The sequence below is a fragment of the Marasmius oreades genome, chromosome 4, assembly GCF_018924745.1.
Source record: "Marasmius oreades isolate 03SP1 chromosome 4, whole genome shotgun sequence".
NCBI classification, from domain to species: Eukaryota; Fungi; Basidiomycota; class Agaricomycetes; order Agaricales; family Marasmiaceae; genus Marasmius; species Marasmius oreades.
In genome coordinates, this window is record NC_057326.1 from 2306026 (window position 1) to 2333139 (window position 27114).

General features: G+C 47.4%; 13 protein-coding genes across 15 annotated transcripts; 5 read left to right on the forward strand and 8 right to left on the reverse strand.

Moving 5' to 3' along the window:
* Positions 1-438: 438 nt before the first annotated feature.
* On the reverse strand, positions 439-1630 carry E1B28_007535 (uncharacterized protein; the record flags this gene model as incomplete). The annotated part of the gene is made up of 2 exons (XM_043152281.1): positions 439-848; positions 910-1630. 2 exons carry the CDS (start codon positions 1628-1630, stop codon positions 439-441), a joined length of 1131 nt encoding a protein of 376 aa, XP_043010367.1.
* A 794-nt stretch (positions 1631-2424) lies between these two features.
* On the reverse strand, positions 2425-3419 carry RPS15 (ribosomal protein S15). Its single transcript, XM_043152282.1, has 7 exons — positions 3336-3419; positions 3165-3278; positions 2900-3103; positions 2757-2852; positions 2683-2698; positions 2609-2618; positions 2425-2554 (listed from the first exon to the last, which is right to left on the reverse strand). The coding sequence occupies exons 1-7, from the start codon at positions 3336-3338 to the stop codon at positions 2539-2541; spliced, it is 459 nt and encodes a 152-aa protein (XP_043010368.1). The 5' UTR covers positions 3339-3419; the 3' UTR covers positions 2425-2538.
* Positions 3420-3487: 68 nt separating this feature from the next.
* On the forward strand, positions 3488-4208 carry ALTA5 (60S acidic ribosomal protein P2). The gene is made up of 4 exons (XM_043152283.1): positions 3488-3572; positions 3621-3677; positions 3728-4027; positions 4088-4208. Exons 3-4 carry the CDS (start codon positions 3728-3730, stop codon positions 4127-4129), a joined length of 342 nt encoding a protein of 113 aa, XP_043010369.1. The 5' UTR covers positions 3488-3572; positions 3621-3677; the 3' UTR covers positions 4130-4208.
* Positions 4209-4441: 233 nt separating this feature from the next.
* On the forward strand, positions 4442-7824 carry E1B28_007538 (uncharacterized protein; the record flags this gene model as incomplete). The annotated part of the gene is made up of 10 exons (XM_043152284.1): positions 4442-4835; positions 4897-5102; positions 5153-5328; positions 5387-5484; positions 5539-5662; positions 5713-5892; positions 5953-6067; positions 6126-6463; positions 6515-7177; positions 7232-7824. The coding sequence occupies exons 2-10, from the start codon at positions 4915-4917 to the stop codon at positions 7822-7824; spliced, it is 2475 nt and encodes an 824-aa protein (XP_043010370.1). The 5' UTR covers positions 4442-4835; positions 4897-4914.
* A 273-nt stretch (positions 7825-8097) lies between these two features.
* E1B28_007539 (uncharacterized protein) lies at positions 8098-8734 on the reverse strand. Its single transcript, XM_043152285.1, has 3 exons — positions 8605-8734; positions 8434-8539; positions 8098-8383 (listed from the first exon to the last, which is right to left on the reverse strand). The coding sequence occupies exons 1-3, from the start codon at positions 8677-8679 to the stop codon at positions 8325-8327; spliced, it is 240 nt and encodes a 79-aa protein (XP_043010371.1). The 5' UTR covers positions 8680-8734; the 3' UTR covers positions 8098-8324.
* A 53-nt stretch (positions 8735-8787) lies between these two features.
* On the forward strand, positions 8788-10780 carry E1B28_007540 (uncharacterized protein; the record flags this gene model as incomplete). The annotated part of the gene is made up of 2 exons (XM_043152286.1): positions 8788-10041; positions 10097-10780. 2 exons carry the CDS (start codon positions 8788-8790, stop codon positions 10778-10780), a joined length of 1938 nt encoding a protein of 645 aa, XP_043010372.1.
* A 270-nt stretch (positions 10781-11050) lies between these two features.
* E1B28_007541 (uncharacterized protein) lies at positions 11051-11860 on the reverse strand (the record flags this gene model as incomplete). The annotated part of the gene is made up of 4 exons (XM_043152287.1): positions 11051-11080; positions 11133-11531; positions 11593-11675; positions 11728-11860. 4 exons carry the CDS (start codon positions 11858-11860, stop codon positions 11051-11053), a joined length of 645 nt encoding a protein of 214 aa, XP_043010373.1.
* A 199-nt stretch (positions 11861-12059) lies between these two features.
* Positions 12060-12589, reverse strand: E1B28_007542 (uncharacterized protein; the record flags this gene model as incomplete). Its single annotated transcript, XM_043152288.1, has 4 exons — positions 12060-12236; positions 12289-12389; positions 12450-12531; positions 12587-12589. 4 exons carry the CDS (start codon positions 12587-12589, stop codon positions 12060-12062), a joined length of 363 nt encoding a protein of 120 aa, XP_043010374.1.
* Positions 12590-12669: 80 nt separating this feature from the next.
* On the forward strand, positions 12670-17045 carry E1B28_007543 (uncharacterized protein). Its single transcript, XM_043152289.1, has 13 exons — positions 12670-12994; positions 13046-13160; positions 13218-13386; positions 13445-13764; positions 13814-14411; positions 14466-14890; positions 14942-15017; positions 15071-15228; positions 15286-15801; positions 15855-16134; positions 16182-16416; positions 16467-16576; positions 16632-17045. The coding sequence occupies exons 1-13, from the start codon at positions 12730-12732 to the stop codon at positions 16965-16967; spliced, it is 3603 nt and encodes a 1200-aa protein (XP_043010375.1). The 5' UTR covers positions 12670-12729; the 3' UTR covers positions 16968-17045.
* A 59-nt stretch (positions 17046-17104) lies between these two features.
* On the forward strand, positions 17105-20223 carry E1B28_007544 (uncharacterized protein). The gene is made up of 14 exons (XM_043152290.1): positions 17105-17482; positions 17541-17642; positions 17698-17880; positions 17934-17949; positions 18009-18018; positions 18077-18157; positions 18208-18415; positions 18475-18491; positions 18540-18609; positions 18659-18663; positions 18721-18753; positions 18807-18850; positions 18904-18982; positions 19037-20223. Exons 1-14 carry the CDS (start codon positions 17298-17300, stop codon positions 20116-20118), a joined length of 2115 nt encoding a protein of 704 aa, XP_043010376.1. The 5' UTR covers positions 17105-17297; the 3' UTR covers positions 20119-20223.
* On the reverse strand, positions 20224-22440 carry E1B28_007545 (uncharacterized protein). 3 transcript variants are annotated; one of them, XM_043152291.1, is made up of 10 exons: positions 22357-22440; positions 22158-22295; positions 21908-22101; positions 21574-21845; positions 21387-21516; positions 21214-21325; positions 21099-21160; positions 20878-21042; positions 20607-20819; positions 20224-20553 (listed from the first exon to the last, which is right to left on the reverse strand). In XM_043152291.1, exons 2-10 carry the CDS (start codon positions 22231-22233, stop codon positions 20362-20364), a joined length of 1416 nt encoding a protein of 471 aa, XP_043010377.1. In that variant the 5' UTR covers positions 22234-22295; positions 22357-22440; the 3' UTR covers positions 20224-20361. The 3 variants fall into 3 exon arrangements, with proteins under 3 accessions (XP_043010377.1, XP_043010379.1, XP_043010378.1); XM_043152293.1 differs by having other exon boundaries at positions 21574-22101; XM_043152292.1 differs by lacking the exons at positions 21908-22101; positions 22158-22295; positions 22357-22440 and having other exon boundaries at positions 21574-21665; positions 21718-21845.
* A 673-nt stretch (positions 22441-23113) lies between these two features.
* On the reverse strand, positions 23114-23510 carry E1B28_007546 (uncharacterized protein; the record flags this gene model as incomplete). The annotated part of the gene is made up of 2 exons (XM_043152294.1): positions 23114-23342; positions 23395-23510. The coding sequence occupies 2 exons, from the start codon at positions 23508-23510 to the stop codon at positions 23114-23116; spliced, it is 345 nt and encodes a 114-aa protein (XP_043010380.1).
* Positions 23511-25056: 1546 nt separating this feature from the next.
* Positions 25057-25883, reverse strand: E1B28_007547 (uncharacterized protein; the record flags this gene model as incomplete). Its single annotated transcript, XM_043152295.1, has 2 exons — positions 25057-25595; positions 25652-25883. The coding sequence occupies 2 exons, from the start codon at positions 25881-25883 to the stop codon at positions 25057-25059; spliced, it is 771 nt and encodes a 256-aa protein (XP_043010381.1).
* Positions 25884-27114: the final 1231 nt, after the last annotated feature.

The window sequence follows — 27114 nt, forward strand, 5'->3', positions numbered from 1 at the left end:
GTTCCAATTTAGGCAAGGCTCTCATCACGCGGCTCAAAGCTTGAAAGTGCATATGTAGAGTGGAAATGCTAGGTACATGGTAACTCGCGGTTGATATTTATGTGAGCAACTATAGAGGTATTGAATCTGAGGTTTCAGACACCTTCGGTACAAAGTGTGTTTATTGACGGGAGAGGAAGGTCTGAAGCCAATTCAAGCCATAGTACACGTGAGCAGTTCGGATTAAGCAAGCAGATGAGTTTGACTGGGGGTTGAATCTTGGAGTGTCGTGAGAAACGAAGTGACTAGAAGGTTGGGTCCAATCGGCGATTACAGGACATGAAAGAGCTCGAGCTGAGAAGGTGGTAAATGTTTGTGAGAAAATGGAAAAAACGATGTGGCCCCGCCAGACGTACCATCTGGCTTGGTTTTGATGTAGACAACGCTATCACTTACATGCTACGGGTCAACAACAGGAGTAGCGAGTACGTCGTCGAGACTTTCTAAAGCTGGTGGGAACGGCTTAGCCATGGCGCAGAGTGCATTGAAGTAGGTGCAAGAGCTATCGGCTGTGCAGGGCGAAGAACAGATATGGAAACCATCTGGTGAGAAACGAACATCTGGAAATGCGAGCGCGAGTACATAAGAGTAAGCTGGATGTTCTGCGTCCCTCGGACCAGAAGATTGTGAGTCGAAGGATATATCCGAGTAGTGGAAAATTGATGGTACTATGTCTTTGAGGGGCGTGAGCGGACGAGTGAGTAAAAGGACAGGCTCAGAAGGTGGATCGCTCGAGAAATAGGACGGGTATAGCGAGTATAGAGACTGCACTTGACTCGCATCATTCCAAGTACAGTGCGTTGATGGATCTACATTTGAAAGTCAGCCTTGGGGTGAACGACGGAGGCTGGATATTTGCACGATACCGACCCTCAGCTTTCAAGCATAAAGCGCATATATAGTCGGAATCGGCGTTGGAACTGCCTTGAGTGCACTCTGGAGTGGGTTGTGGTTGAACTGACAGGTCAGAAGTGGGGCCCATAACGTGGTCGTGAGTGCTCGTAAGGCTGAGTCCACAGTGTAGAGGTGCATCTGGTATACCAGAAAGGTCTGGAGAACTAGGTCTGGGAGTGGAGACTGCAGACAGAGCGCAACTTGGAGTAGGCACGATTCGAGATGTTTCTGCCAGAAAGTACGAAGATAATCTCTCCTCGGGACGAAATATCTTCTCGGGACGAGGTGAAGTAAAGGGAGACGATTCGGGAAAGAATGGACCTGAACTGAGAGAATTTGGCGAAGAAAGCGGGTCCGACGAAATCATAGCAATACGCCTTGAACGACGAAGTACGGATTCTGGCCACTTCGACACTTTAGCTGGCTTCAAATGAGCCTCGGTTTCAGTCTCGACAACTGGCTCTGGTACTGGAGGCGTACCGACTTCGAGGTCGTACATATCGGAATCTGGGGGTAGATCAACGCGATTTCGTCTTGCGGTGAGTCTTTTGCGTGAGTACCAACGATGAATGCATTGCGGGTCGAGACGACGTGCTTCGCACCATTTTCGACGTGATTGAAGAGTTGGAAGGCGCTGATCTACCTTCCAAATTGTCTCAAGTTCGTCGCGATAGACATGAGGAATCACGTATTTCATGAGCTGGTTTGATCAAGAGCTAGAGTGGGTACGTCACATGTTCTCGTTCACTTCGAATCTCACTAACACGGTGGAACGAAGTTTTGTAATTCTTAGTTTCAACAGTTAAATAACGTTGAATCTCAACCTCAAATATCAGGCCCCCAGCTCTTTGTTTCACCCTTGAAAATTGCAACCATCAAAGTTTGTCAAGCCAATTTACCTTTCCCCCAATCCAACCTTGGCTATCGGTGAGACCTTGATAAGTTACTGACAGTCAAGTCCTAGCAGAAGGGAAGCAGGCACACGGGACTGGTAGCCATACATCCCAGGGCAGTCCTAGACGCTGATTGGAACCATCGTTACTCCTTCGACGTCGTGAAGCTCTGAATATTCGAATGTCTGCTCGTTGTAAAGCGGGACCGGTGTACATATAACACCAACGAGAATACTAAGGATGAGTGTCGAACATCTTCAGGCCAGATGAAGTCGACTACAGTTCCTTAGACCTAAGCACTTATCCACAAGACTGAGCAGACAAAGAACGAGAGGCTGAGCTGTAGGGCCCTTGCGACTGTCGATAGCAATATATGTGAACAACTCTCTGGCCTTGGAGCATGTCGTTGCGTGGAATTCAGGTACCGGTCCATTTGGCGTATTCTGCTCATGAACTGAAGGCACGGAACAGTGAAAGAGTCAACGGTGATAATGGCATACAGAAATGTGGTAGCACACCTCAGAATCGACAAAAAGCCAGATTATCAAAAGTGAGCGGCGTGATCAAGCAGTAGTTTTTGACTCAGGAAATCGCTAGTCGCTGTTTGCACCCATGGCATGCGCATGATAGCATTTTTGTCTTCGATGCATAAGAGTGAGAAAGTACATAGTAGTACCTACGAAAGATGGGAAGTAAACAAAATCCAGAGGCTTTACTTGAGAGGAATGCTAAAGAACTTGACTTAGACCCTACGAGAGTTGATGGCAATGACATTAACTCACAATCGGGAGGCTGACAGTCCGAAGAGCACCTGACGATAAGCAACTGAAGGTAAAATAAAGATTATTCAACTCACAGTGTGTTGCACCAATCTAGAAGGAACAGATTAAGTCGTATACGCAAAAAGATATCAAACGTTGATTTACTTACACCAGGACGACCGTGCTTGACTGGCTTGTACGACACAGAGAATTCCGCGAGATAATGACCAGTCATCTCAGGTTTGATTTCGACAGAATTGAAAACCTTGTATGTGGTAAGCCCGACAATGATAGACCAGCTGCGGGTCACACCTTTCCATTGTAGATGCCAACTACTGACCCAATCATCTCCGGCACGATTATCATATCTCGTAGATGTGTCTTGACGACAGCAGGCTTTTCATTGGGAGGTGCTTCCTTCTTAGCCTTGCGAAGTTTCTTAATGAGACCCATCGGGCGACGCTTAAGACCACGCTGGAAACGTCTTCTAGCCCGGGCGTGTACGAGGTCAACGAACTACATAAGTTGACGGAAAGTCAGGGACAAAAGAACACCGTCAAAGAAATGGCATGCGCACCTCTTCATTGCTCAAATCCAAAAGTTTGTCCAGTTCCACGCCACGATAGGAAAATGTCCTGAACGACCTCTTCTTTTTCATCTCAGCGGCGACAGCGGGGTCGGTAACGTCAGCCTATATGAATCGCCATGTAAGTCTTGATCGTCCTGGTGTCAGCGAACTTAGTCTCACCATCTTGAAAGTTTTGCGGTTCCTTGCGCCGGGCCTGTTGATGTGGTTGGGAATGGACTCGTGCAGTGGTTGTAGGAGGGTGGCTGAACCTTAATTCTTCAAAAACACGTGCAGCTACATAGTACCATATCGGCGTTTGCCGTAACTCCCAGCTTTCGAATTTTTGGTTGGGGACGCGCCAGAAAAACTTCCTTCAGCTTCGGATTGAATCCCCGTTTCTTCCGTCAAGGATTAAATGTGAGTTCTTTGCGCTTCGTGTTTATCTCCGTTCTCAATTCTCGATAGTTGATTCGCGGCCTTCCGACAACTTCATTTTTTCACCACCTTAAAATTTGAATCCAAGTGCGTTACGGTTTCACAATCCGAGCTTCGCCCATTCATTCTGAACTTAGATGAAGCATATCGCTGCCTACCTGCTCCTGAAAATTGGAGGAAATGAATCTCCCTCAGCCAAGGACATCAAGAAACTTCTCGACGTTGTTGGTATCGCGGCCGATGATGAGAGACTTGACAAACTCATCTCCGAGTTATCGGGCAAGTCTATCGACGAAGTGATTTCTGAGGGATCTAGTAAGCTTGCTTCTGTTCCTTCTGGCGGAGGTGCTGCTGCTGGTGCTCCCGCTGCTGGTGGCGCTGCTGCTAGTGCTGGCGGTGCTGCTGAGGAGAAGGAAGAGAAGAAAGAAGAGGAGAAAGTGCGCCTTCTTTTGTCGACGACCAAACACGTATGCTGACCATTCTTCGTGCCTTTACAGGAGGAGTCCGATGACGACATGGGCTTTGGTCTCTTCGATTAGTTTACTTCGCACGTGTATCTTTCAATATCGTTGTAGCTGTAGCCTTGGCGAATTGCAATTTTTTTACCCGCGCACAGACAGCTCTGTAAGCCCTGCTTCGCGGATGCTGTGAACCCGTCGGTACCAGAGGGGTTATGCACCATATATGAAAAGTTGAAGCCCAGATGTTGAGGTGACGATTGAGTATTGCTGGAAATTCCAACTAACGACGAAAGTTAATTCTGAATGCGAAGACCGTAACGAAGAGGAGGAAGCCGCGTGATTTGCCGGCGGGAACTTATTGTACCGGCGGATACATTTTGATGGGACGCACGTGGAACCCGACTGCCACTCGAGTCTGAGAGCGAGGTTTCTTCCTGCGGTCTGACGAGGAAACGTCCCTCCTGTCCCCGCTTCTCCCGATCTTCAGCTTTCGACTTACCTTACGCCTCAAGGTCTTTCCAACTTCCCCTCAGGTCTCACATTGAAGTTCTACCTCCCAGTCATCACATTTTCCGTTGAATCGGCTTTTTGGAGACAGAACAACTTTGCGTCATTCCAAGATCCTCAACGCCATTATTTGCTCCCCAGAGGCACTCCTGTCCACTGACTTTGCTCGCGAGAACAGTTCTATTCTCGAGATTTGTCCTGGAGACGCCAGTCAAATCACTACCATCGTCATCTATCACTTCTTTCCAGGTTGGATGCAGTTTAGTTATCGGATCTGGTATGTTCATCACTCTCCTTTGTCGATATTCTGTTATACTGAATATCTTGTTCACGAGTAGCTCATCGTTGGAGTGAGGATGGCATCTACCAGTTCCAATAGTGACGGAAGACCAAAACGGAAAAGGCTCGCGAAAGCTTGTGACGCCTGCCATAAGTCCAAGAGACGTTGCGATGGCGTGTCACCTTGCGCCAACTGCTTCTTTGCATCCAAGACATGCACTTATACTGACAGCAATGGAAGGCCAGTCCCAGCGCCTCGGTCAGCGTAAGTCCATTCAGTTTGCGGGGAGTTATGTGCGTCTCACAGTTAACTAGGGCTGAACAACCCTCTCATTCTCATAACCCGCCTCAGTCGCAGCCATATTATCCTGTTCTAACAAAGCGTCATCGACCAGATGCTCCTAATGCGGTTTCCCAGTCTCAACCAACTGAGCAGCGTCCGCACGTTCCTATGGAACTCGATGGCAGTCTCACACGTGAACTCACCAATCGTGCGCCTCTCATCTCTTTGGATGAACTTTTTCTGAAGACCACGATTGTTTCTCCCAGTTTTCTTCACTCACTGTCACCCCGTGTTAGCCACTATCCATAAACCGTCCTTTACCAACGCCTTGTCGCTCAATCAAGTACCACCTCACCTTTTATTCGTGCGTCAATATGCTCTAAAAGCGCTACCTTTCCATCTATGATAACTCCTCTAGGCTATCTGTGCTCTTGCAGCTCGGTTCTCCAAGCAGCCCTCTCTTCGCGCGAGTCGTAACCGTTTCTCAGGACGCGCTTTTGCGGATGAAGCACGCAGGCTGATGTTTGAAGATCACGATGCAGGTGCGCAGTCCCCGTTCCATTTTTCTACTCCTAGTTGACCTTATTGACAGTGGGTAGGCTGATTGTTCCACCCAGTCTGCCTACGGCTCAAGCTTTGTGCATCTTGTCTATCTTTGAAATTCTCTCGAGAAACCATCAAGTTGACCCTAATGGACAGCCCGGCACGACAGAGGGTGACAGGTCCGAACTACAGGATCGGGTACAATGGGCTAGAGGTGAAAGGTATAGGGGTCAGTAGCTTCACCCCCTTTCCTCGAAATGTAATAATATTAATTAATATTACCGAGCAGACCTAACACTTCACGTCGTCCATGCACTTGGTGCACACATGCCCGACCCTCCTCTGTTGACTCCCGTTCCCTCGCAATCATTCATCGAGAGTAGCATTGAACGCGAATCCGTTCGGCAAGCTAGCCCTTTCTATGTTCTGACGTTCCCAGTTCACTAATTGTTTGATCCCTAGCCGTGTTTTTTGGTTGGTTTACCTCGTCGACTTACTTCGAGGAATATATTACCGGTTTGACGATGCTAAGCTGGGTCGTAGTGGAAATGGATATGCTGGGACTGGGATTAACCCAGAACACACTGGGAATTTCCCACAAGCAACCTCTGGCTTTGATCCCAATTTTGGTCCCGCTTCAGCATCACCACAGCCGCCGCCTAATTTCCCTCCACCATCCTTGGCCAGTGCACTAGGTTTTAACGAGGGCGTGATGGGGTTTAGTGAAGTGGAGCTGAAAATTCGCCTTCCATCCGATGAAACGAGCTTTGAACTTGGTACCATCCACGAGAGTATACCTGGTAAGGCCACAATAAAACACATAGTGGCGTTCTGGACTGATGCTAAAGTAGAATACCTACATCTGTCTGCACCCCACTCTCCAGACGCATCCGAACTAGGGCACGTCATGCGTGTTATGACCATACACCAAAGAGTCGAACAAGCTTTATCAGAGTTGATATTCAGACCAGTTCCACAACATCCGTCCTTTGACCCAACATTTGACCCCTCACTCTCTTCTCGATCCCATCCCCAGCCAGAGTCATTCCATCCTCACCTGGTCTCGCACTCTATCGATACACATCCCGACAAACATCCCCACGCCCAAAACGGCTCACAACGCCCGCTCAACAAGCAAAGCCAGAGACACCTGGCGGCTATCCACAGATTGTCGGAGTGTAGCCGTGTCCTGGACGAATGGGCTGAATCCTTACCCCATCAGCTCCGTTTCACAGAAACTAATCTGCATGTACACAAGTCGATGTTTGAAACTTCGAGCAACACAAGTGCCTGGTGTTTTGCCTGTATGCATGCACTTTACGCGAGCTGCTCGATTGCACTCGCCGTGGGGTTTCGGGGTATACGCGTTGACAGTACAAGAGGATCGGAGACAGGCAGTAATGGAGCGAAACCTGGCGACAAAACGGCTGACAGGAATGATCTGTCTTGGGCTGTGGAAAGACTGCATATCATCTTGGAGCTGGTCGGAGAGCGAGCCAAGTTCAGTACGATGCGTAAGTGGACTGCTTGCGTATGTGGACCCTTCTCGAATCTTTTAATTTCTGCAGTGGGCGTCGTTATCTGGCCATTACTCAAGTACGTACACAAGAACGATGCTGAGATGAAATACTGGGAGGAATTGTTTGAGGATTATACTGGTGTACGCATGACCAAGCTCACCGGCTCGAGGTGGGAAGAGCAAGCAAAAGTTCCTGTGCTCGTATCACTAGCAACAGGGCAAACATCCTCCAATGCCTATGCTTTAACGAGTCTGGCCTCCACATCTACCTCTTTCGAACCTAACCTTCCTGGACAAAGCGGTACTCACGATTTAGACTCTCTACCCGGAGCTTTACCCTTGGATGGACACCTAGGTATCGCACCTAGTCTAGTGTCTACTCCGGTCTTTTCACATCAAACTCAAACTCAGCCTTCCACCTCTCTTCCTTCTCTCAAATCAAGCGGCCTCCTAGAATGGCAGGGCTCCTTGGTATCTCATCCTCCTACGCACTCTCCCACTCCCTCCCCACCACATTCACAACCTTCTATCTCACAACACAACGTCAATCTACCTACCTCAGACGTGCAACAGCAATCGTCAACGCCAAACGAGAGTGGTGCACAAGGGAGAGTGGGGTTATCGTGGATGATGAACAGTTGATGCACTACTTCATCCGTGTTATTTTATCGATACTTATATTGCGTACTGGTACCACGGCACCGTGTAATTCACCTGTAGAATTCTAACATAAAAGAACACTATACGTGTAGTCTGCAACACAAGTGAATAGACTGGGAAATATAGTCTTGTTGTGCAACATCCGCATTCTGCTGGCGTTCCCGATTTTACACTTAGAAACACAACTAGATCTGATTACCTAGGTATAATATAGACCATGATATTCAACAAAGCACGAACTCATCACGGAAACCGCAATATGGTTCCTTCAGAGTGAATGCAAATAGTCGAGGGCAGGTTAATTACTTACGTTATGATGTACGGCCTATCACGGTGACCTTCTTCACTTCGTAATCGCGCTTTGATTTACCCAACGTTAATCGCGAGCAGAACAGGAAGTGAGTGGTTGGAATATGAAGATGGGAAAGGGATTGAGAGGGGGGTGTTCTGGTAATGAAAGGAAGTCGACCATGTTTGTTGAATTATGTAGATGACGGCCCTGCAGGAGTCACTACGTCTTTCTTCGCGTCGGGACGCTGCACTTTTGTTCAAAGTGTTAGTGGTAGTGTGTTTGACTTTCTAAGGACATACGGGAACGATAGATCTCCAAATCCGCCTTCCGCCTCTTTTCTATGAATTTCTTCGTGACGTAGAGTGATACTCCTGCAAGAACTAAAGCACCTGTAAACCCTCTGAACTGCACATAACGTTAGGCTCGGACGCAAGGAGTCCGTGAAACAATGAAGATACATGTGAACTGACAATCTTTTTGCGCAGGTCGGAACGTTGTTGTAGGCACTGTTTAGAATCCCGGAGCTGTCCTCTTTCGGTGTGCATGATTATCGATAGCCTGCTGAACTGACTTCGTCTGCGAGATGGGGTTCGCGTGCAAGCAGCGAGTAATTCCTCAAGTTCTCACGCTTCGCTTCCAGGATTGCGGCCACGATGCGGTTCTCAATTCTGAAGAAGTGGTCCCACATCATCCACCGACGAGGAAGGTCTGATTCCCAGCTACATTTTCTACAATCTACCCAAGTCGACTATCCTCGATCTTCATCAGTCGCCAACTTGAACATCTATGCAGAGCAACTGCACATTCCGACCGTTACACTCAATCTATCATCTTCACCTCTTTCTTCGTCAACTTCTCATGCCCCACGTCCTTCGCAAGCTTGTCTGAGCTCCTCAGCTTCACCTTCAACGCCCCGCCCTTTTGATTTCTCCGACGACCAACATCCGCAAATGTCACAGAAGACAACTACTAGCGTCGCCGATAGAATTGCTATAGCCAAAAGACGACTATCTGAACTCGAAATGGAGAAGGACTCTCTAGACTCACGTATAAGGGACCTAAAAGACGGATCGAAGGATCAACAACAGCGATTGGACCAAATCAAGCAGGATCTTCAATCATCGTCGGTATCGTGTCAAACGGGCAAGGACAGGACTAGGGAAAGAAAATTTCAAGCCCAGCGGGATCATCATCGCCAACTATTTGCAAAATCACTCCTTGAACTTGGTATCTCCAACATCTCTGAAGTAGGGATGTTTCTGGACGCCTCGGAGGAGGAGATTGTAGATGCTGTCCTTAAAGCCGCTGAACGCGACGACAGCGTGTGGTGTTCTGTTTCATCCGAGATCATTGGTCCACTAGCTCCCGAAAACTACGTTTCTGCCGTTAACATTGCCTTGAACACAAGAAAGGAACTGCGGTCGGTCAAGAAAGTTGCTAATTTCTGGAAGCGCACAGCGAACGGCTCAGATACTGTAACCCCTTCAGCTTCGAATATTTCTGATGTCCAGGAACCGCTCAGTCTCGAAAGACGTCAAGCAGTTGAAATGTTACAGCGTAACCGCAGAGGATTCTCAATCAACTCTTCTGTTCCCGAACGGACCTTCCTTCCCTCCATTTCCGTCTCTTCGGAGATTTCCACAGTCTTACCCTACATGTTGTCAACACACTCCGTTTCATCCGTGCGTAAAACCGAATCCCTACCGCCTCTTGCTAGCCAGGTCTTCAAAGAAGAACTTACCAACGCCCACGCAAGCTCGAGCTTCTTCGTAAGCTCTTCTTCCAAACACATCTTCAAACCGAAATCAAACACTATCGTCGAGCATAAATCGGTGAATTCGAAGCGGTTATCGCCGAGAGCTCTTGGTAAACAAAAAGCTTTTTCCTCGGCAGACTCGTCTGGTTCGGTATGTCATCCAAATTTAGCTGGATTTCTCTATACTCAAAATAGGACCAACATAGATCTCGCAGTCTCGCTACTCTACTGAATTATCCGCCCTTCGCTCAACTGTAGGACGACTAAAGGGCAATTTCCTTCCCGACCTCGAACTTCCATCGCCAATAACTGGCATACTTGTCAATGAAGGAAAGGTGGTGGCTGCTCCAGAGAGCACTTTCCTCCAAGCCGAACGTGCTTTGCATTCATTCGAAAGGATATGCAATAGTTTCCCCAGCAGCAATTTCAGTTCCCTTCAAGCTATCAACGAGGAACTTACACAGGAAGAGAACCAGGACATCAATGACGATACATTAGTGAATGCGACCTATTTGGGGTCAAATCACAAGTCAATTGCGTCGTTCCTCACCTGCGAGCTCTCAGTCCGCGAGGCGGACAGCATGGTTGTCGAAGCAACGGAGGTAGATAAGTCGGAAGAATACAGGCTGCCCACAACGGCGAAATGTGAGGCTAATAGGAGGTCCGACATTCGACTTGCCGATTCCTGTGCTCCTAATGCGGCTTCCATGAGAGCATCATTTACCCTTCCGTCAGCCCTTGATAGGGTTGACACCCTTGGGACTCGTCTGAGGCCTCGGAGTGGCTCCTTTGTGGACATTCCACAAATAAAGTCGGTTGCACCGCTCAAAATTGTCAAGAAGAATAGAAGAGCATCCCTCCCTAGAAATTCCCCGACTCAGTTCACGTAAAATGGCGAGCGTTGTTGGTTTTAGACTTAGTCAGGATACCTATTTCAATGCTACCTAGCTACTTATCCCACTCATCTATCAATATACAGTCGCAGCACTGGCTAATAATTGTATTAAAATTCAACCCACTACATCATTACCATCAACATGGAGATTAGCATAGGGTGAGGTGGAATTTTCATGTATCTGGACTTCCGTGAGTTGATGTCGGTGATTTCAATGAAAACGCGTGTTCCAATGTAACAAGTAGCACATAACCAAATTGCGCTACTACCGTCCCTTCCTGTCCTCAAAGAAATTCTGTGAAAATGATGAGTGAAATAAACAATAAGCCGGTCGCATCTATACACACCTTCAAATGCCGCAGCTGCCACACGCAAGTCAAAACAAGGACCACGATCTGACCGACGCTATACCAAACAGCTCGTGTATTCGTCGCTTCACTAAGATCCCTGTAGTCAGTTTCACGCTCTCGCTGATATTGCTGCTCTCTCCTGATATCTTCCAATTTCTGGTTCAACTCCCTGACCTTTGCAGCCATTTCCGAGACATGCGACCGGTCATGTTCCACATCGGCTTTGGTCGTGCCCACCACGATGTCGATGTACATCCGTATATGCGTAGAAGAGAACCATGACGTGTAATTAGTCGAGAGGCAAATAGAATGATCTCCTGCTTCGTGAGAGGTAAATGTGAACCGTCCGTCAGAGGGACCCTTAGTTTTGACGACTGTGAGGGCCGTTTCAACCTCCTGGAAAGATAAAACGCGAGGGAGTGAAGAAGGTGTGGTAGACAAAGGACAGGCGTCGTACCTCCACTTCAACGTGAATTCCCAGTTCTTGGTTATCATAGTATCTTTGCTCAGCCTCTGACCACTCGAGAGCTCTGTAGTGTCCTGAACATCGAGAGTTTAGCAGAAGGCTAGAAAGGTCGAAACAACGAGTAACCTTCTACAACAGTATTTGTGGGTAGTTCTTCAACGAAGCATCTCTTTTCGTTCGCGTCGAGATAGAAGTGAAGGGCATGAGAGGCTAGAACAAGGTATAACAAAGAGGAGAAAGAAAGAAGAAAACGGCGCATTTTGGGGGAAAGTGGTTGGGATGAATACGTTTCGACACTGAATATACATGTGACGTGGTGAATGCGATGACCTAAGCCTGATTCTGCTTCATAGATATCGAAAACTTAAAGGTATGATTATATACATCTGGTCTAAGTAAGTGTGGAGTACAATGTGAAGGAGTCGATTTAGGGTCCTAAAATGTTGCCATGTATCGGTCTAACCTTCCACTTTCTTCAGATTGCGGTGTAGTTCTGGTTTGACAAGTACAACTCTGTCCAGCAACTTCTTCACCACATTGTCCCTGTTCTTGGTATAAGACTCCGCAATATCTTCCAGCCTCACTTCAGTCTCCTTGTCGATAGCAGCTTGAGCATTTGAAGTTGTCCCAGCACGCTATATATACAAGTCAACAAGATGCGACAGGAGGCTGGCTGGCAAGTCGCACCGATGCTTCAAATGCTTTGAATTCGGATTCCTTCGTCTTCTTGTACTCTTCTATCTCTTTCGAGGCCTCAGTACGAGCATCCTTGAGTTTCTGAATGCGATCTGGGAGGTCCAGTTATACTTAACATCAATATTCCCATAATCGAAGGACAAGTGACCAACATTGACGGGCTTGTTGTACGATCTTCGCGGCCTCAGTCTCGGCCTCTAACAGTGTTTGAATTCCAGGGGATTGTTGTGCAGACTGCAGAGAATTTGTGGATGTAGAAAACGATAAAGAATTCCATAGATCGACATACCATTGGTGGTCACGACAGAAAGCGCGGATTTGAAACTCCGCTTGTTGAGTCACACCAGCTTAGTGGGTCACGTTCTGGACCTGCTGGTCGTTTGCTCAGTGCTGACCGTGTTGTAGAAACAGGTTTGGACGTCGTGGAGGGCAATGGCGGCACCAAGTCCTGTTGACCCTCTGCACACACTCCAGACTGCATTGAATTCACCTGCTAACTCCCAACAACAGGCTGAACAACTTGCTAAACTTCGTGAATCACTTGAGCTTCAGCCAGCTCCAATTCCCATCCTCATCAGCACTTTTCTCTCGATAATTATCGGAAATGCTGGCGAATCCCTACTCAAGACGTGGGTTATTGACCTCTTACATTTCGCAATATGTCGCTCTACTTTAACAATGGAGCAAAAGACCCAAAGTTAGTTATTATTACTCACACGCCTGAATATCGTCTCTGAAGTGTAATTAGTCTCTTCTCAGTCTCTCGATACGCTCGCAAAATTGCTCCATGATTCAAATGCAGCCATCGTAAAAGCGGTCGTTCAATGCTTCGCAACTATGTATCCCTTGCTGTTCCGTTTCTTGTGAGTTTCTAGACCATTAATGTTGCGAGATCGCGAAATTAAAATTTGCGCCGTTAGCTGTAATAACAGGTCAAATCCTGCCGGTTGGCACACGCTTGTAACATGCAAGGATACTATCATAAGGTTTACTCAAACCCCACAAGTGAATTTGGGCGTTAAGCTATCTTCGTTGAAATTCACGCAACGCGCTATCTTACTTCAGACGCGTGGAGCCTTTGACCCGCGAGTACGTCTCTGAAGTTGTTTCCCTTCAGTTATTCATCTCTGACCTGGTTTCCTTCAAGCTGCAAAATAAGAATGATCCCAACATCTCAAACTGTCCTCCAGATCACCCCTTTATATCGGTCAACGCTCTTGAACAAGAAGGTCAAAAGCTTTTAGAAACCGTCATCACAATGCTCTACTCCATCGACCACCCGGACCTTCTCTCTGCGTTGCTTAACAGCTGGTGTAATCTCGTCAAGATGCGGCCTGCTGCCGTACCCTTCGTAGTAGCGGCGTTGAAGGAATGGACTCCTCGCGTTCTAATCGAACATGAAGTATCTCCTTCCAGTGTCAGAAGCGTCGAGAAGGCTGTTCGAATACTACTGAACCACATATCCCGGTAATTTACATGTCACGCTCTGTCAGTTTGTCACTAACTGGTCCACCAGGTTGCCCCATGCAAGTCCTTATAGCACTCAGATAGGCGAGGCCATGGCTCAGCAAGCTGTTCGTATGGAAATAGCAGGAGCCGAAGAGAAGAAAAGGAAAGTTGCCCTTGCGGCTGGACTTGATCCCAGAAAACGAACGTCAGAAGTCGAGCGATCAGATGTCAAGCGCGTCAAGTTGGAGAATGAAGCCTCATCCTCTACCAATTCCGCAGCATTTTTATCTGCTTTTGACTTTACCAGCCTCCCTTCGACTTTGATCACCGATCTTGTCGTTGCCAATCTTGAGGCGTTTAGTGAAGCTGCATTAACAAATCTCGTCCAGACATATAGGCAAAGTAAAGGCTTAGATGTGCCCCAACTGGCCCGCAACTCTGCATTCCCATCACAAGCTCCTTCAAGCACGGCAACCTCCCCTCCCTCGACTACTTTGTCGCATGCTGAGGTTTCGGAACCTACTGAAACGGCGGCACGATCTCTCGAAACTTCCTCAACGCCCCCCCCCCCCGCACCAGTAGTAAAGGACGAGCCTGTCGATCCATTGCAGATGGACATAGATCAAGATGAGCTTGAGTATGAGCCAGATAGGCTCAATGAGGAAGTAAGTGTTGGCTTAATTCCCAGAGATGCAAGTAAACTGACATGTCCTTCTTAGCTGTCTGGCAGCTTACCTCCACCGGAGTCTCAGGCTGAGCCGGCTCCGGATGCTGATCCAGGAGAGCTGATGGATATCACTCCTGCGGATTTCAAACTTCCCTCCCCAGAGGACCTTTCTGAAGTTGAGCGGATTGGGCTGTTATCCAAGGCGTTTACACGAATATGGGAAGAATCAGCGGAAATAATGCCTTCGATATCAACAGACAATATTGACTTAGGTGGCCCGGTGGACGTTTGGATGTTACTTCTCGTGAGGATGATTACCAGAGTCGTAGAGCCTTCATCGGGTGGGAACAGTGGTAACGAAGGAGAAAGTGACGCCGAAAACACCACGCAAAGCTCTGTAGTTGAGTTTAGTTATCACCGACAAGACCAGTTGAGGCGAGTTCTCTGCGATTACATTATGGTTGACTTCCCTGCAAGGCATGTAGCTTATGTTTGTAAGAAATTTGTGGAGTTTAACATTCAAACTAGGGTACGCCTTGCCACTATTTGGCTCAATGAGGAATGGTATAACGACCGACTGCAAGGAACTCGCAATCCAAAATGGGTGCGTTGATAGGTTATCTTATAGCAACCCTTGTTTGCTCACGCTAATTGTAGCGCGCAAGTTATGACATTTGGTTGAATCAAATCGTAGCGGCCCATCAAACACATCTAGACGGGAAGGAACGAATGTTTTCCCGATTCTTGATGGATATACCTTCAGTTCCTTTGGACATACTGGACTTGCTACGAGATTTGTGTGTTGACCACGAAAGGTACACAGTCTATCACTCTCGTACTTGGTCTTCTCACTTCTCATTCTCACTACTCAGTTCGGATAGAATGCAAGTTGGGTTCTTTACGCTACGTGGTTTCGTGGCACAACGGCCCGCTTTACGGGCTGAAGCTCTAAACGTTCTATTGGAGTTGACAACACATTCTGAAAAGAAAACCCGAGGGGCTGCAATCAACACCGTCAAACTATGGGTCCCTCATAGTCAGCCCATGGACACAATGATCAGAAGTTTCGCGCTCCAAGTACTGCGGAAACTACAAAGAGCACCCGCTCGGTCCAGTCCAAGTACACCGCCGGTTTCCGAAGCGAGGCCCTCCGCTGTGGCTAACGATGCCGATAATATGCAAATGGATGGCACACAGCACAAAGAGGACAAGCAGCCTAAAGAAGGTCAAGATGAAAATATGGAAGATGGACAGCTTCCTCCAGAAGATTTGATTCAGACGCCTTACCTTCCCGAACGGATAGAGCTCCCTGCCGAACGAAGTCAAGTACTTCAGCATGTCGAGCTGCTATTCGCACTATCAGTCAAGGTTCCTGAATTTCTTGACGAGTAGGAGTAGATATCCGAATTCTTCGTGCAAAATCTGAATCTGATCATTATAGATTGTTCTCGGCGTACGGACAGATGGACGTGACCGTCCAAGAAGCAATTCAAGCACTTATCACAGCCCTCATTCGATCTTTAGGATCCAGTCATAGTAAACTCCTCACCTTGATGAGGAACTGTCCCGCGGGCGCCGAATCGCTGGCTCTTCGCGTGCTTACCATCTTCACTGAGAACGGTCGACCTAGCCCATCTCTAGTCGCTCTCGTGAAGTCACTCATCAATGAACGTGACCTTGATGCAAGGTTCCTTATACCTGTCATCGCAGAAATGGACAAGGTCTGTGTTCCTCACCATAATATCTTCCAATACTGACGACGTTGTAGCCGGATATCATTCGCCACTTGCCGCGAATCGTGTCAATACTGAATGGTCAACCTGAGCCGAAGAACCTGGTGCGGTCTGTCTTCAGCTCAGTGGTGACAACACCCCCCCAAACCTTCGGGAGTGTCACCTCCAATTTGCCCCGAGTGAGACAGAGCGAGCTGTTGACACCTGCCGAGTTGATGGTTCTACTTCATGACTCGGAGAAAGAGATAGGTCTCAAAAGCGCAATCGAAGGTTTGTGGTCCATCCATCCGTCGGAGGAGTGCCTGACATTTGTTTCCCAGCTATCGGCATATGTTTCTCTATGACTGACATATTCCGCTCGGAAATCTTGGCAGTGGTCATGCAGCAGATTGTGGATGAACCCACTCTTCCTGTACTGTTCTTGCGCACGGTAAGTCATCCACCTGCCACGAATTGGCATTCGTCCTCAACCCGTCCATTTGCAGGTAATCCAGGCTGTCACAACCTACAAGTCTCTCGTCAAATTCGTGTCCACGACATTGTTGTCTCGATTGATCACCAAAAAGATCTGGACCAACCCCCCTTTGTGGGAGGGGTTTATTCGTTGTGCGAAAGTCATAGCACCCCAAAGTTTTGGGGCATTATTACAACTGCCCAAAGATCAGCTTCGGGAGTTGGTTGATAAGCAACCCAGTTTGAAGGCGGGACTGCGGGAGTTTGTGACCAAGAAGGCACCAAATAAAGCTCGAGTATCTGGATTCTTGGATATTTTCGCCGAAGCCGATGAGATACAGTCGGCGCCGGCGATGGATTCTTCGTAGGGGCTTTCCTTGCGATATTGCCATAGATTCTATATTCTTGTAATAATAAGTACTGAATCATTATAACTTATGTACGGTTCGTGCTGAAAGCGGCAAAATGCAGTCGTGGCATAAGCGCCTTGTATGTAATGAGTCAACATTTCTCGACTTCATTCTTACTCACCCACCAACCACCGTGTACCACCACAGCATTAACAGTCGGGACATCAACATTACTTATTGACGTTCATTCTCGACCTCACGCTGGTCTTCCTGTTTCTTCAAAAGCCCGGGGGTGCTCCTCGAGGCACATAATTTTTGTCGGACCTATTGTCTGCGTCGTTCTAGCTGATGTCACAATACCCCGAGGAATCCACAAATACTTCGCAAGCCGAATGTAATCGTAAAAAATCCAAGGTGCGAGGAGAGAAGTCCACCTCACCAGTCCCATCTTCAGGATCATGGAATGTGGACCGTGGAAGATCGAGAGTCCGGCGCTCGTCGAACCCTTTATCTGAAGAGAACATGCGACGTAGGTATGAGCGTTGAACGCCTTTTACTCCGATACGATCTCAAAGAACGTCTTTCTACTAGAGGCTATCACTCGCTTCACTCTTCCTTTGGGAAGGTCTTTCATGTCGAGAAGAGGTGGAAACTTGTCAGAGAAATGGGATCTGGAGCTTATGGTGTCGTGATGTGCGTACTATCATTGCCTTCGGTATTTGGAATCGACTGATCACGCCACCTGTAGTTCTGCTGCAGACGAAATATCGGGCGAGACGGTCGCAATCAAATTAGTGACCCGTGTCTTCGAGAAAGTGCAACTTGCTAAACGAGCTTTGCGGGAAATCACGCTTCTCCGCCATTTCGCGAGCCATGAAAACATCACTGGACTCATCGATGTGGATGCAACATCTTTCAATTTTGATGAGATGTGAGTCATCTCTGTCTCACTACAGTCGCAGACCGTGATGTTTGTTTGTACAGATATATCTTCATGGAGGTGTGATTGGCAGCAGTGAAATTACTAGATGAGGTTCTAACGTTTGTCTGTCGTTGCAGCCTATGGAAGGTAAAGTGGAACGTAAAGATCTACTGTGGCGCCTTCTCAGTCGGTCTCCCCCTATTAGCTGATCTGCATCAGATCATCAAGTCTGGCCAGCACTTGACAAACGAACATGTCCAATATTTCCTTTACCAGATCTTGAGAGGTGCATCTTCGTTCTGGTCACTCGATGAAACCCTTACCCGATCCACACAGGCTTGAAATATGTTCATTCAGCTTCTGTAATCCACAGAGACCTGAAACCAGGTAATCTGCTAGTCAATGCCGACTGTGAACTCAAGATATGTGATTTTGGCTTGAGCAGAGGCTTTGAATCGAACTCCGATGAATATGCCTCCCATCACTTGACTGAATACGTTGCGACACGGTGGTATCGAGCTCCGGAGATCATGTTGGCTTTTAGGTTTGAGTCTTAACCTTTTCTCGTCTGATTCAAGGTTCTAACACTGCTGCACGCAACAGGGGATATAACACTGCCAGTAAGATCAAACAGTTAAAACATTATTTAAACTGAATTCATCGTGCAGTCGACGTCTGGTCTGTTGGATGTATATTTGCAGAATTACTTACTGGAAAGCCCCTGTTTAAGGGAAAGGAGTGAGCCAAACGACTCTCACAGAAATGCCCACCCTAACCGTTTACTCAGCTATGGTCAGCGACACTAGTGATTTTTGCGCAATACCCTAACTGAATCTGTCTCGTTGACAGTTGATCAACTGAATAAGATTCTCAATGTCCTGGGTAGGATCATTCTTAACCTTTAATGGGTGGCGTACACTTAATTTACTTCACAGGGACACCTGACGATGCTGTAATTAAAAAGATTGGTAGTGAAAAGGTGCGGTTTGTCTGGCTTTCGTCCGGTAAATGGCTTTTACCATACAAGTTCAGGCTCAAGCCTATGTTCGATCACTCCCCTTCAAGAAAAAGATACCCCTCAAGAAGATTATACATCAAGCCGATCCACAAGGTACCTTCAGTATTTGGGTTACATTCCCAGACCTCCAATGATATTTTCAAATAGCCCTCGATCTCCTCGAGCAAATGCTCTCCTTCGACCCGGACGAAAGAATTACCGTCCCGCGCGCTCTCGAGCATCCTTGGTTATCAGCTTATCACGACTTGGCAGACGAGCCCGAGTGTCCGTACAAGTTTGAAAAATGGCGACAGATCGAAGAATTAGAGACTATTGAAGAATTTCGCCAGGCATTGTGGAATGAGATACAAGACTATAGGCAAGAGGTCAGGGGAGTCAATGATCTTTCTGGCATGCCCATACGACGAGTTAGCGGTAGCAGAGGAGGATCAGGAGAAACGGAATCGATCGCACGGACCAGAAGCACAAGCGGAAAACGGGAATCCCTGTATCAAGAACCTGAAGTCATCCTAGAGGATCCCATCAATGAGTCAGAATCTCCTATAGAAGAGCCTGGAGAGATGGTTTCAAAGATCGTGTCTCCTGCCAAACACGATGACAATCTTGTCCTTCCACGGTCCTCAGAACCTGAACGACGCTCAACGACGCCCACTGACCCGTTAGTAAATTATGCCAGACGGTCGAGCATACTTCAGCCACGGCAGGGTTCCACGTCCCATACCACTCCCTTCCCATCCACTTCACATCATGTGTCTTCCTATAGTGAAGGAGGAGTGGGTTTGGGGACTTCTGGAGATCTTACGACAAGGACAGGTTCTGTGGGAACGATCGCGTTCCCAAGCCGAGGAGAAGTATACATAGTTCCTGCACGTTCTCGTACCGGGTCTACCACTGGCGGGGAAGTTGGGACGAGGAGAGTTTTGCGGACGCTGTCCACGGTATCAATATACGAAACCGGGGAGGGTCTGGCCGGTGGCTTGGCAGATATCGCACCGATAGGAAAATATATTGTGGACAGGCAAACAACTGGAGCAGATGCGCCTGCGTCTGAAATGCCGAGAGATTTTGGTATTGATGAAATGGCGGAGAACATGGCGGAGAGCGGAGATGACCCAGCGAAGGGTCAATCTGGAAGGAGCCAGTCGGGGGGAAATGGCCAAGCGGACGAAAAACATCCTCCTCGACTGAGGAAGAAGGAAGGGAACGAAGGACGATTCCTGATAGACTGACCTTATTACTGTAGCGTCATGAAAGAATTACTTAGGAGGGATTCCACTGTACTGATAATTAAATCTTACACGACTCTATGAGAACCACAGTTTCTGTACACAAACCGATGCGAAGCACACGTCATTACAGACCCAACCTATCGTACAAAGTCACCGAAACTAGATGCTTCCTCAACCTCAACCCCCCTCCGCCAGTGGATATAGAACACATATAGACGATGGAATCATTCGATACGGGAGGTGTCAGGGTAACGGCTCTCTGGTACTCGACAACCTATTCAGATGGATGTAGACATCCGTCCCGAATCCATCCATTGAGATCAGTCGAAGATCACCCCCGAAATACCTCGCATAAAGTCTGCTGAGGGGAAGTCCATACCCGAAACCTGCCATGGGCGCCCTGAAGTCTGACGCCTGATAATTTTCCTCAAGAGACTTCACAATCGTCAGAGATGATTGGCGGGGGGGAAAGATTTTGGAATACACACCTGGTCGGGTTCAAGGTTCATAGTTGTGTACATGTAGGTCCATATGAGGCCCATTGCACTCCGGGGTATGCCTCCACCCTCGTCACTGATCTTAATCGTTATATCTTCTCTTCCCTCGACTACGATCACTTTAATCGGTGGAAATCCGCTCTCCTCGTCTATCGATCCATTTTTGTGTTGTCCATGACGTTCTACGACAGCTCTCAGCGAGTTCTAGAGAGAGAGAAAATATGGTTAACGGAAGAATGGGGAAAAATCAGTCCCGACATACCTTCAACAGCTCAAAAATAATGTGCGATAAATGCCCAGGCACATATGGAAAAGTGAGATTCTTCGGACATATGAGCTGGACGGGAGGTGATGATAAGAGCGCATAGTGTTCTTCACAAACATAGCGTGCGTTCTCGATGGACTCTTGTATGATATCATGCACGTTCTGTTCTCGTGAGTGTTCAGTAATCGAGCCTAGAAATCCGATTGCCAGTAACGCACCGAGTTCGTGCATATTATACCCACATAGTCCGAGTGGGGCTCTTGCGTGTTGAGGGCCACATCTAGCAAATGGTAAACTCTCTGATCTACGTATTTCACGACACGACGTACTTACGTTGCCCAATCAGGAACCGTATTCCAATACGTGAGAGGTAAAATCGATCTAACCATTGCTGAATGTCAAGTCCGATGTGCCGTGCACGCTGGGAACGTTTCCATTCCAACACCTATGCATTGATGAGACAAAAAAGTCAAACTACGACGAAGACTGAGTGATTCCAAACGCACCCCCTGTGCAACAGTAGTTACAGTAGGATCATGGCGGGTCTTGATAGTTTCAAGCATCTTTGTGAACTCGGTGTTATAATTTCGGATTTCTGGAGGCCAGTCGATTTCAGGTAACGCCGCAGCAAAGTACCTTGGAACAAGAGTTCTGGGAAAGGGAACTACAAGTTCAGGGCAGAATGAAACGTACCTTTTCTCCATCGGAACCCTCAATCTCACCTTGTTGAAGCCGTTCTGCACAGAGACGTTCGCCGCCGTAGAATCCATTGAGGCACCGTTTTGCTGACCGCTCATTAGTTTCGGAAAAGCTATATTCGCATGGTCGTCTACAAACTGCATGAATTCTAAAGAGGGATTCAGTGTGCTTTCAGGGAGCTGGATGCCTTCTTTGGACCGTGGATTGTTCAATAGATTCGACAGTTCCCGTGAGAGAGGTGGTATCGGAGGAAATATGATTAGTTCCTAGAGGAAGTTATCAGTATGACTTGCAAGGAAAGCTAGAAATGAATGGAAAAGAAGCAGACTTCAAAACTCTGGGCATACCAGTTCTTGACCTTGACGATGGATGGCATTTTGCTCAGATGATGGGGTAGTTCGTCGAGCTCTTTAACGCGATGAGCGAGTCGAATAGGAAGTTCTTCGTGTAGGAATTGGCTGGCTTTCAGAAGAGTTCCCTGATTTGGATTTTGACCGAAGTGTGCCATCTGCTGGAGGGAAACTGTGCCGCACGAGGGTTGAGTTGGTTTGCACGGTAATTCGATTAATCGAGCTCACCTCCGGTCTGAGGAAATGAGGCAAAGTGATGGATTTTGTCCCACAAAGCAGCGGTAATCCTGTAGGCACCCGGCATGGTGGTAGGAAGGAGAAGAGAGTGCTTCAATTTGCCCCGTGTCGGGTACAAACTTCTTCCCACTGCCCGAGGCAATCATGTAAGTATGTCTCGTGTCATGTGAATTTTTACTCTGGCACGAACCTCGGACTTCTGCCGCCCGCAGAGAATTAGAAATTACAAGTAACTAATTCTTGACAGGGAAGACCTCTAGTATAAATACAAAACGTAGGTGATAGTAGTCGGAAGACGCGCAAAGGGTTTTCGGCCGAAAATTATAATCATCGGGCCCAGCGGTCGAGCGGAGCCAGGTATGTGGTGAGGTAATTACTGAATCAGGTAAGGCCGACGAAATTAACGGCTGGCATTCCCGAAGGAGTGCTTTCACGCCAATTTTACCAAAAATTCTGCTCTGTAGAACTGTGTAGTGAATATAGACATTTCAGTTAGCAAATCGGGTGAATTGAAATGCGTGCCGAAGGTTTACGTTTCGGTGCATGCGAAAGTACAACAGAATTTACTTAATTCAGTGCAGAATACAGCAAAAGAGAAAACTGTGCAGAAACGGCACCTAACTACCCGGTAGAAAAGTGTGGTGTAGTGACCTAAATTCAGCTAGAATTTCCTCTGTAGTGAAATGTTTTATTTCAATTGAACCGTAAACTGTAGTGAATGGGTAACTATCGGCTATAATGTCAACTGAGATGAAAGTTCATACATCAGCTAGTGTTTCAAGACGGGCGAAAGATACAGTGAATGAAGATATTTCAACTAAGATGAAATGAAGCTATCGCGTCCCCGCACTGACGCCCCAGCGCTAGCTGCTGCGTTCAAGAGGAAACGCGCAAAGGTATGACTCTAATTTAATAAAGGTGGACTTGGAGGGCAAAATCGGTCATTCTTATCGTACGTCCCGGACAGTCCTTTTCGATGAGACATATTGTAAGAAGTAATACAGACTTCGAAGTCCTGAGCCATCAGTTGCTTCGACACTGGGATTCATGGCAAGTACTTCTGTGAGGTATTGAAGCAATTCGACGATCTCCTTGACGTACACGTTCTTTTCTTCGATGGGAACTTCGTAGATTGACGGACGTAAACTGAGAGCCTTCCTGTACGGTCGGTCGCTGCTGAATGTCATCAACAGAATGAACGAAAAACGAAAATGTATTGAAAACTCACCCCGCCTTCTCCACTTTCCGCTCCTTATCCTCTTGGTTCCCATTGTGGTTCAACCGCTTAGCATCCCTTTTCTCCCTCTGCATCTGATTCAACCTTTTCGCCTTGGCCTTGTCCATATGGTCGTGGTCGTGTCGACTCTATATGGATATAGTTAAAGGTACTAATAGAGAAATCAATGATAAAGTAAAGGGAATATACGTACTTGGCAAGATAGCACCGAACGCCATTGGCGAACAACGACGCGCGTAGCCGTTGTGATGATGGAGGTCAAGGAAGGCTGCTTTGTGTGGCTGCGTTGGCCAAAGGCAGTTTTGTAGCAAAGCCAAACCACATCCCCACACCATGCACAATAACAACGCCCTCCAAGCAGCATACGAGGCTAAGGTCGTTCGACGAATCTCGGATAACGACGGGGAAGGATGGATATATGTTTTAGTAGGGAAGAGGGATTTTGTGAAGGTCGGAAGGACGAATAACCCAAAGCGACGGCTTGCTGAGCATCGATTGCGGTGTAATCTAAATGCCGGAGACCTGGTAGAGGTACACAAAACGAAGATACGTTGGTGTCATCGTACAGGTGAGTTTGCGTTTTCTCGATCATTCACCAATCGTTTTATTCGCTGTTTAGAATCCTTGCTACATACTAGACTCAAGATGGCTGGGTTTCGTGTGTCAGCGGTTGATTGCGATTGTGAATATTGCTCTAGTCTTTGACTGACTATTATTACTAACATTCGAGGCGTTACAGGCGGGGTAGAGCATAGAGAACGCTATGAGTGTTCTCCGGATACCGTCGATCAAGCTGTGGGTGAAGTCAAAGCATTAATCGAGGATATTAGGGACATATGAGAGGATGAACTACTTACTTGTAAACGGAAATGGTTGTAATTTCTTGTAAACCAATGTGCTGGCTTTTGGACGCCATCCCATAAAACAGGCTTCTAGTGATCGAGCGGGTGGTTTACAGTCGACGTCCCAGAATAACTACGAAATGGGCACGTCTGTGCAGCTGTTTTCGCATCTATTTCGGGTTTAATCCAACGCCTTTTGCCTCTCTTGTTCCTCGCCCCTCCCGATCAAGAGTTTCTTATAGACATTGAACCAATCTGAACCTGAGGTTGAGCACGTCAACACTCTCGATTGTGTGTGGACCCACCTAATGCGCACTGGAGGACGATAGGAATGGTGAGGTTTTCGCCATTGCGAGGGAGGAATCCCGGCACCTGCAATATCACCTGTCCACCCATACCCGAATATCAAACGTCTTGAAGCTGTTACTAGTCGCTGTCCCCAGAGACATCATCTTTGGTCTAGCGTCAGCGACGCTGATTTAAATCACCATCAGTGTCCTTCTGCTCGAGAACAAAGCGAATGGTTTCCTCTACGTCTATAAGAATATATTGGGAAGTTTCAGAGTCTGTCGCCCGTTTTGATCGACCTGGTTTAGGGTCAGTGATTCAGTTCTAGATGCAGAAACCAATCATACAAACCTTGTAAATGTCTGTTCGTTTTGTTTCAGTCGCCCTTCACATTCTTCAAGTAATCGTCTTGGAACAATTATGTAACATGATCTAGCACATCACGAGCAAAAGCAGAAGTATTTTGAATTCCTCATATAAATACACTGAAAGAAGCCGATGGTATGAGAGGGTCTATTCAACGTTAATCTCGGGCCAAATTGAGGAATACAGACCGCCCTTGCGAGTAGTCAAAACGGGCTGCGTGAGCGACAACATCATCCAACTGGATGATGTGTTCTGTGTCAGACAGCGTTGAGGAATATGTTTTCACATCCAAGTGTGGGTAACGAACGAAAGGATCATAGACAGCCTTGCGCAGGGGTTGATAGGGCCGCACATGAAGTAATGCGGCATCGCCGTCGGATGTTTTGATGTTCTCGATCCACTGAATTTGCCCTGCTCTCGGTGAATCAGTGGACGCAGGCCTGTAGATGATGCTCGCATTTCCCTCGTGCGTCTTGAATCCAGAGAAATTATGGCCATCATGCTTAGCATATGCACGGCGGGATCCTTTGATCTCCCGCAATGGCTCCGACTCTATCGTGGCATTGGCTGGTACGAAGGACTTGTCGAACAGCACTTTTAATTGTTTGATTGCTGTAGGACAATCCGGTCGACGAAGCCAGCGTCGAATGTTAGCTGTACGTGCGATGGTCTTCATCATCGTTGACTCGGCCATGCCTGAGATTAAAGCTTGTTAATGACTAGGACATTGGAAAGTACTAGTCGATACTCACCGCCAATGTGATTGTTTGTATTGATTTTCTGCAACGATCCAATCAACCGCTCATATGGAAAACACCACCACGAATTCACTGGCCCATACGACACGAGGAACTGGAATATATGACCTGCCGCATGAACGATGGTGCGAGGAACACCCTCTCGTACATGGGGATATATCGACCTCAAATCGTTGATCCAACTATCGAGGCAATCACGGTACGCTTGTGCTCGAGATTGGGTCATTGTATGTCGGCAGCATATGATGGTGGCTTGGAAGAGTGCCATCGTATGGTCCAGAGCCCGAAAGAGAAGCCCAGGATCGGTATCATCACTGGGTGGTACACATCCGTTGTCGTCGCCCCACAGAGTAACCAGAGCTATCGGAAGGTAAACAGAGCTGAGTGTTCGCTAATGCGACTTAGTTGACTATGCTACAAGGTTCTTTTTGCACTTTAAAACAGTGCTACGGAGCGATATTTATCGTATTAAGAACTAGAGTGAGCCCGAATTGCTAGTTAAAGCTAGTGCCGCTAGTAGGATGTGCCGTCGGCGCAGCTAGACCAGTTAGAGAGAGCCGTAGATCGTGTCAGAAAACTGTATGACCGTTCGAAACCTGTAGAACACTATGAGCAGAGGACTTAAGCGGTAATTCACCGAGTTCTACTCTCTACATTCTACTATGCACTGGCATATCAAGGGATTGTACTATTAGAAGACTTGTAGTCTTCACAGAACCGTTCGTAGCAGAACCTAACAAAGTCAAAAGACCTTCATACTAGGAGTACCTACTTCTACGGGGGATTTAGTTGACAAGAAATCGGACATAGGACCACACAGACTAGGAGAAATTTGATATGACCGTAGATCGAGTCCCGATCTGAGGAAAAGACAAAAAGACATGATACAGATCCCAGATCACAGATAGAGTACCCAGGAACCAGGCAGGAATGAACAACGGATCTTGGAGTCCACACTGTTCATGTGCTATGGTGATTCGGAACCCTGGATCCATATGCTGGAACTACTTGGACACACAAAGTCCATATGATTTGATAACGTCGAAATACAGGATAAGGTCCGTAGGCAGGAAATACCATATGGTACGCCTATGTAGGTCCATTCTACATGCTGAAACAAGAATGAAGAACGGTCCAGATTGGTCCAAAACATATGATTCGAATACGGAAAAGCTCCGTAGACAAGATTCTGCACATGTAGCAGTCCCTAGCGATAAGACTCCGCATGGATTCGTAGCTACGGTGCATTATTTTTAGAGATAAAACAAGTAGAGATAGGATTACAAAGCTAGCGTAGAAGTAGTATAAAAGCAGCTCATGTATCCGTAGATAAAAAAGTACTACCCGTGCGTAGGAAAGTCCTGAGTGGGTTGCCCGTGAGTAACTGCTCTTGACACCAATAGAGAGATTTGCCCTGTCTTTGTGCAGTGAAACGATAAGATTTGATTTGAACTATA

Bases quoted from the DNA above. Each gene is read 5' to 3' on its own strand.
- RPS15 (XM_043152282.1), bottom strand. The intron at 3,104-3,164 runs GTGCGCATGCCA...CAACTTATGTAG, and splicing joins TGGATTTGAGCAATGAAGAG to TTCGTTGACCTCGTACACGC. The intron at 2,853-2,899 runs GTGTGACCCGCA...ACCACATACAAG, and splicing joins TTGGCATCTACAATGGAAAG to GTTTTCAATTCTGTCGAAAT.
- ALTA5 (XM_043152283.1), top strand. From the start codon at position 3,728: ATGAAGCATATCGCTGCCTACCTGCTCCTGAAAATTGGAGGAAATGAA. The intron at 4,028-4,087 runs GTGCGCCTTCTT...GTGCCTTTACAG, and splicing joins AGAAGAAAGAAGAGGAGAAA to GAGGAGTCCGATGACGACAT.
- E1B28_007539 (XM_043152285.1), bottom strand. From the start codon at position 8,679: ATGCACACCGAAAGAGGACAGCTCCGGGATTCTAAACAGTGCCTACAA. The intron at 8,540-8,604 runs GTCAGTTCACAT...CGTTATGTGCAG, and splicing joins CCGACCTGCGCAAAAAGATT to TTCAGAGGGTTTACAGGTGC. The intron at 8,384-8,433 runs GTATGTCCTTAG...TTTGAACAAAAG, and splicing joins TTTGGAGATCTATCGTTCCC to TGCAGCGTCCCGACGCGAAG.
- E1B28_007543 (XM_043152289.1), top strand. From the start codon at position 12,730: ATGGCGGCACCAAGTCCTGTTGACCCTCTGCACACACTCCAGACTGCA. The intron at 14,891-14,941 runs GCATGTAGCTTA...CATTCAAACTAG, and splicing joins ATGGTTGACTTCCCTGCAAG to GGTACGCCTTGCCACTATTT. The intron at 15,229-15,285 runs GTACACAGTCTA...CTCACTACTCAG, and splicing joins TTGTGTGTTGACCACGAAAG to TTCGGATAGAATGCAAGTTG.
- E1B28_007544 (XM_043152290.1), top strand. From the start codon at position 17,298: ATGTCACAATACCCCGAGGAATCCACAAATACTTCGCAAGCCGAATGT. The intron at 17,483-17,540 runs GTATGAGCGTTG...TCTTTCTACTAG, and splicing joins GAAGAGAACATGCGACGTAG to AGGCTATCACTCGCTTCACT. The intron at 18,158-18,207 runs GTGCATCTTCGT...CGATCCACACAG, and splicing joins CCTTTACCAGATCTTGAGAG to GCTTGAAATATGTTCATTCA.
- E1B28_007545 (XM_043152291.1), bottom strand. From the start codon at position 22,233: ATGCCGGGTGCCTACAGGATTACCGCTGCTTTGTGGGACAAAATCCAT. The intron at 21,161-21,213 runs GTAAGTACGTCG...ACCATTTGCTAG, and splicing joins ACGGTTCCTGATTGGGCAAC to ATGTGGCCCTCAACACGCAA. The intron at 20,554-20,606 runs GTGTGTATTCCA...ACGATTGTGAAG, and splicing joins TGAACCTTGAACCCGACCAG to TCTCTTGAGGAAAATTATCA.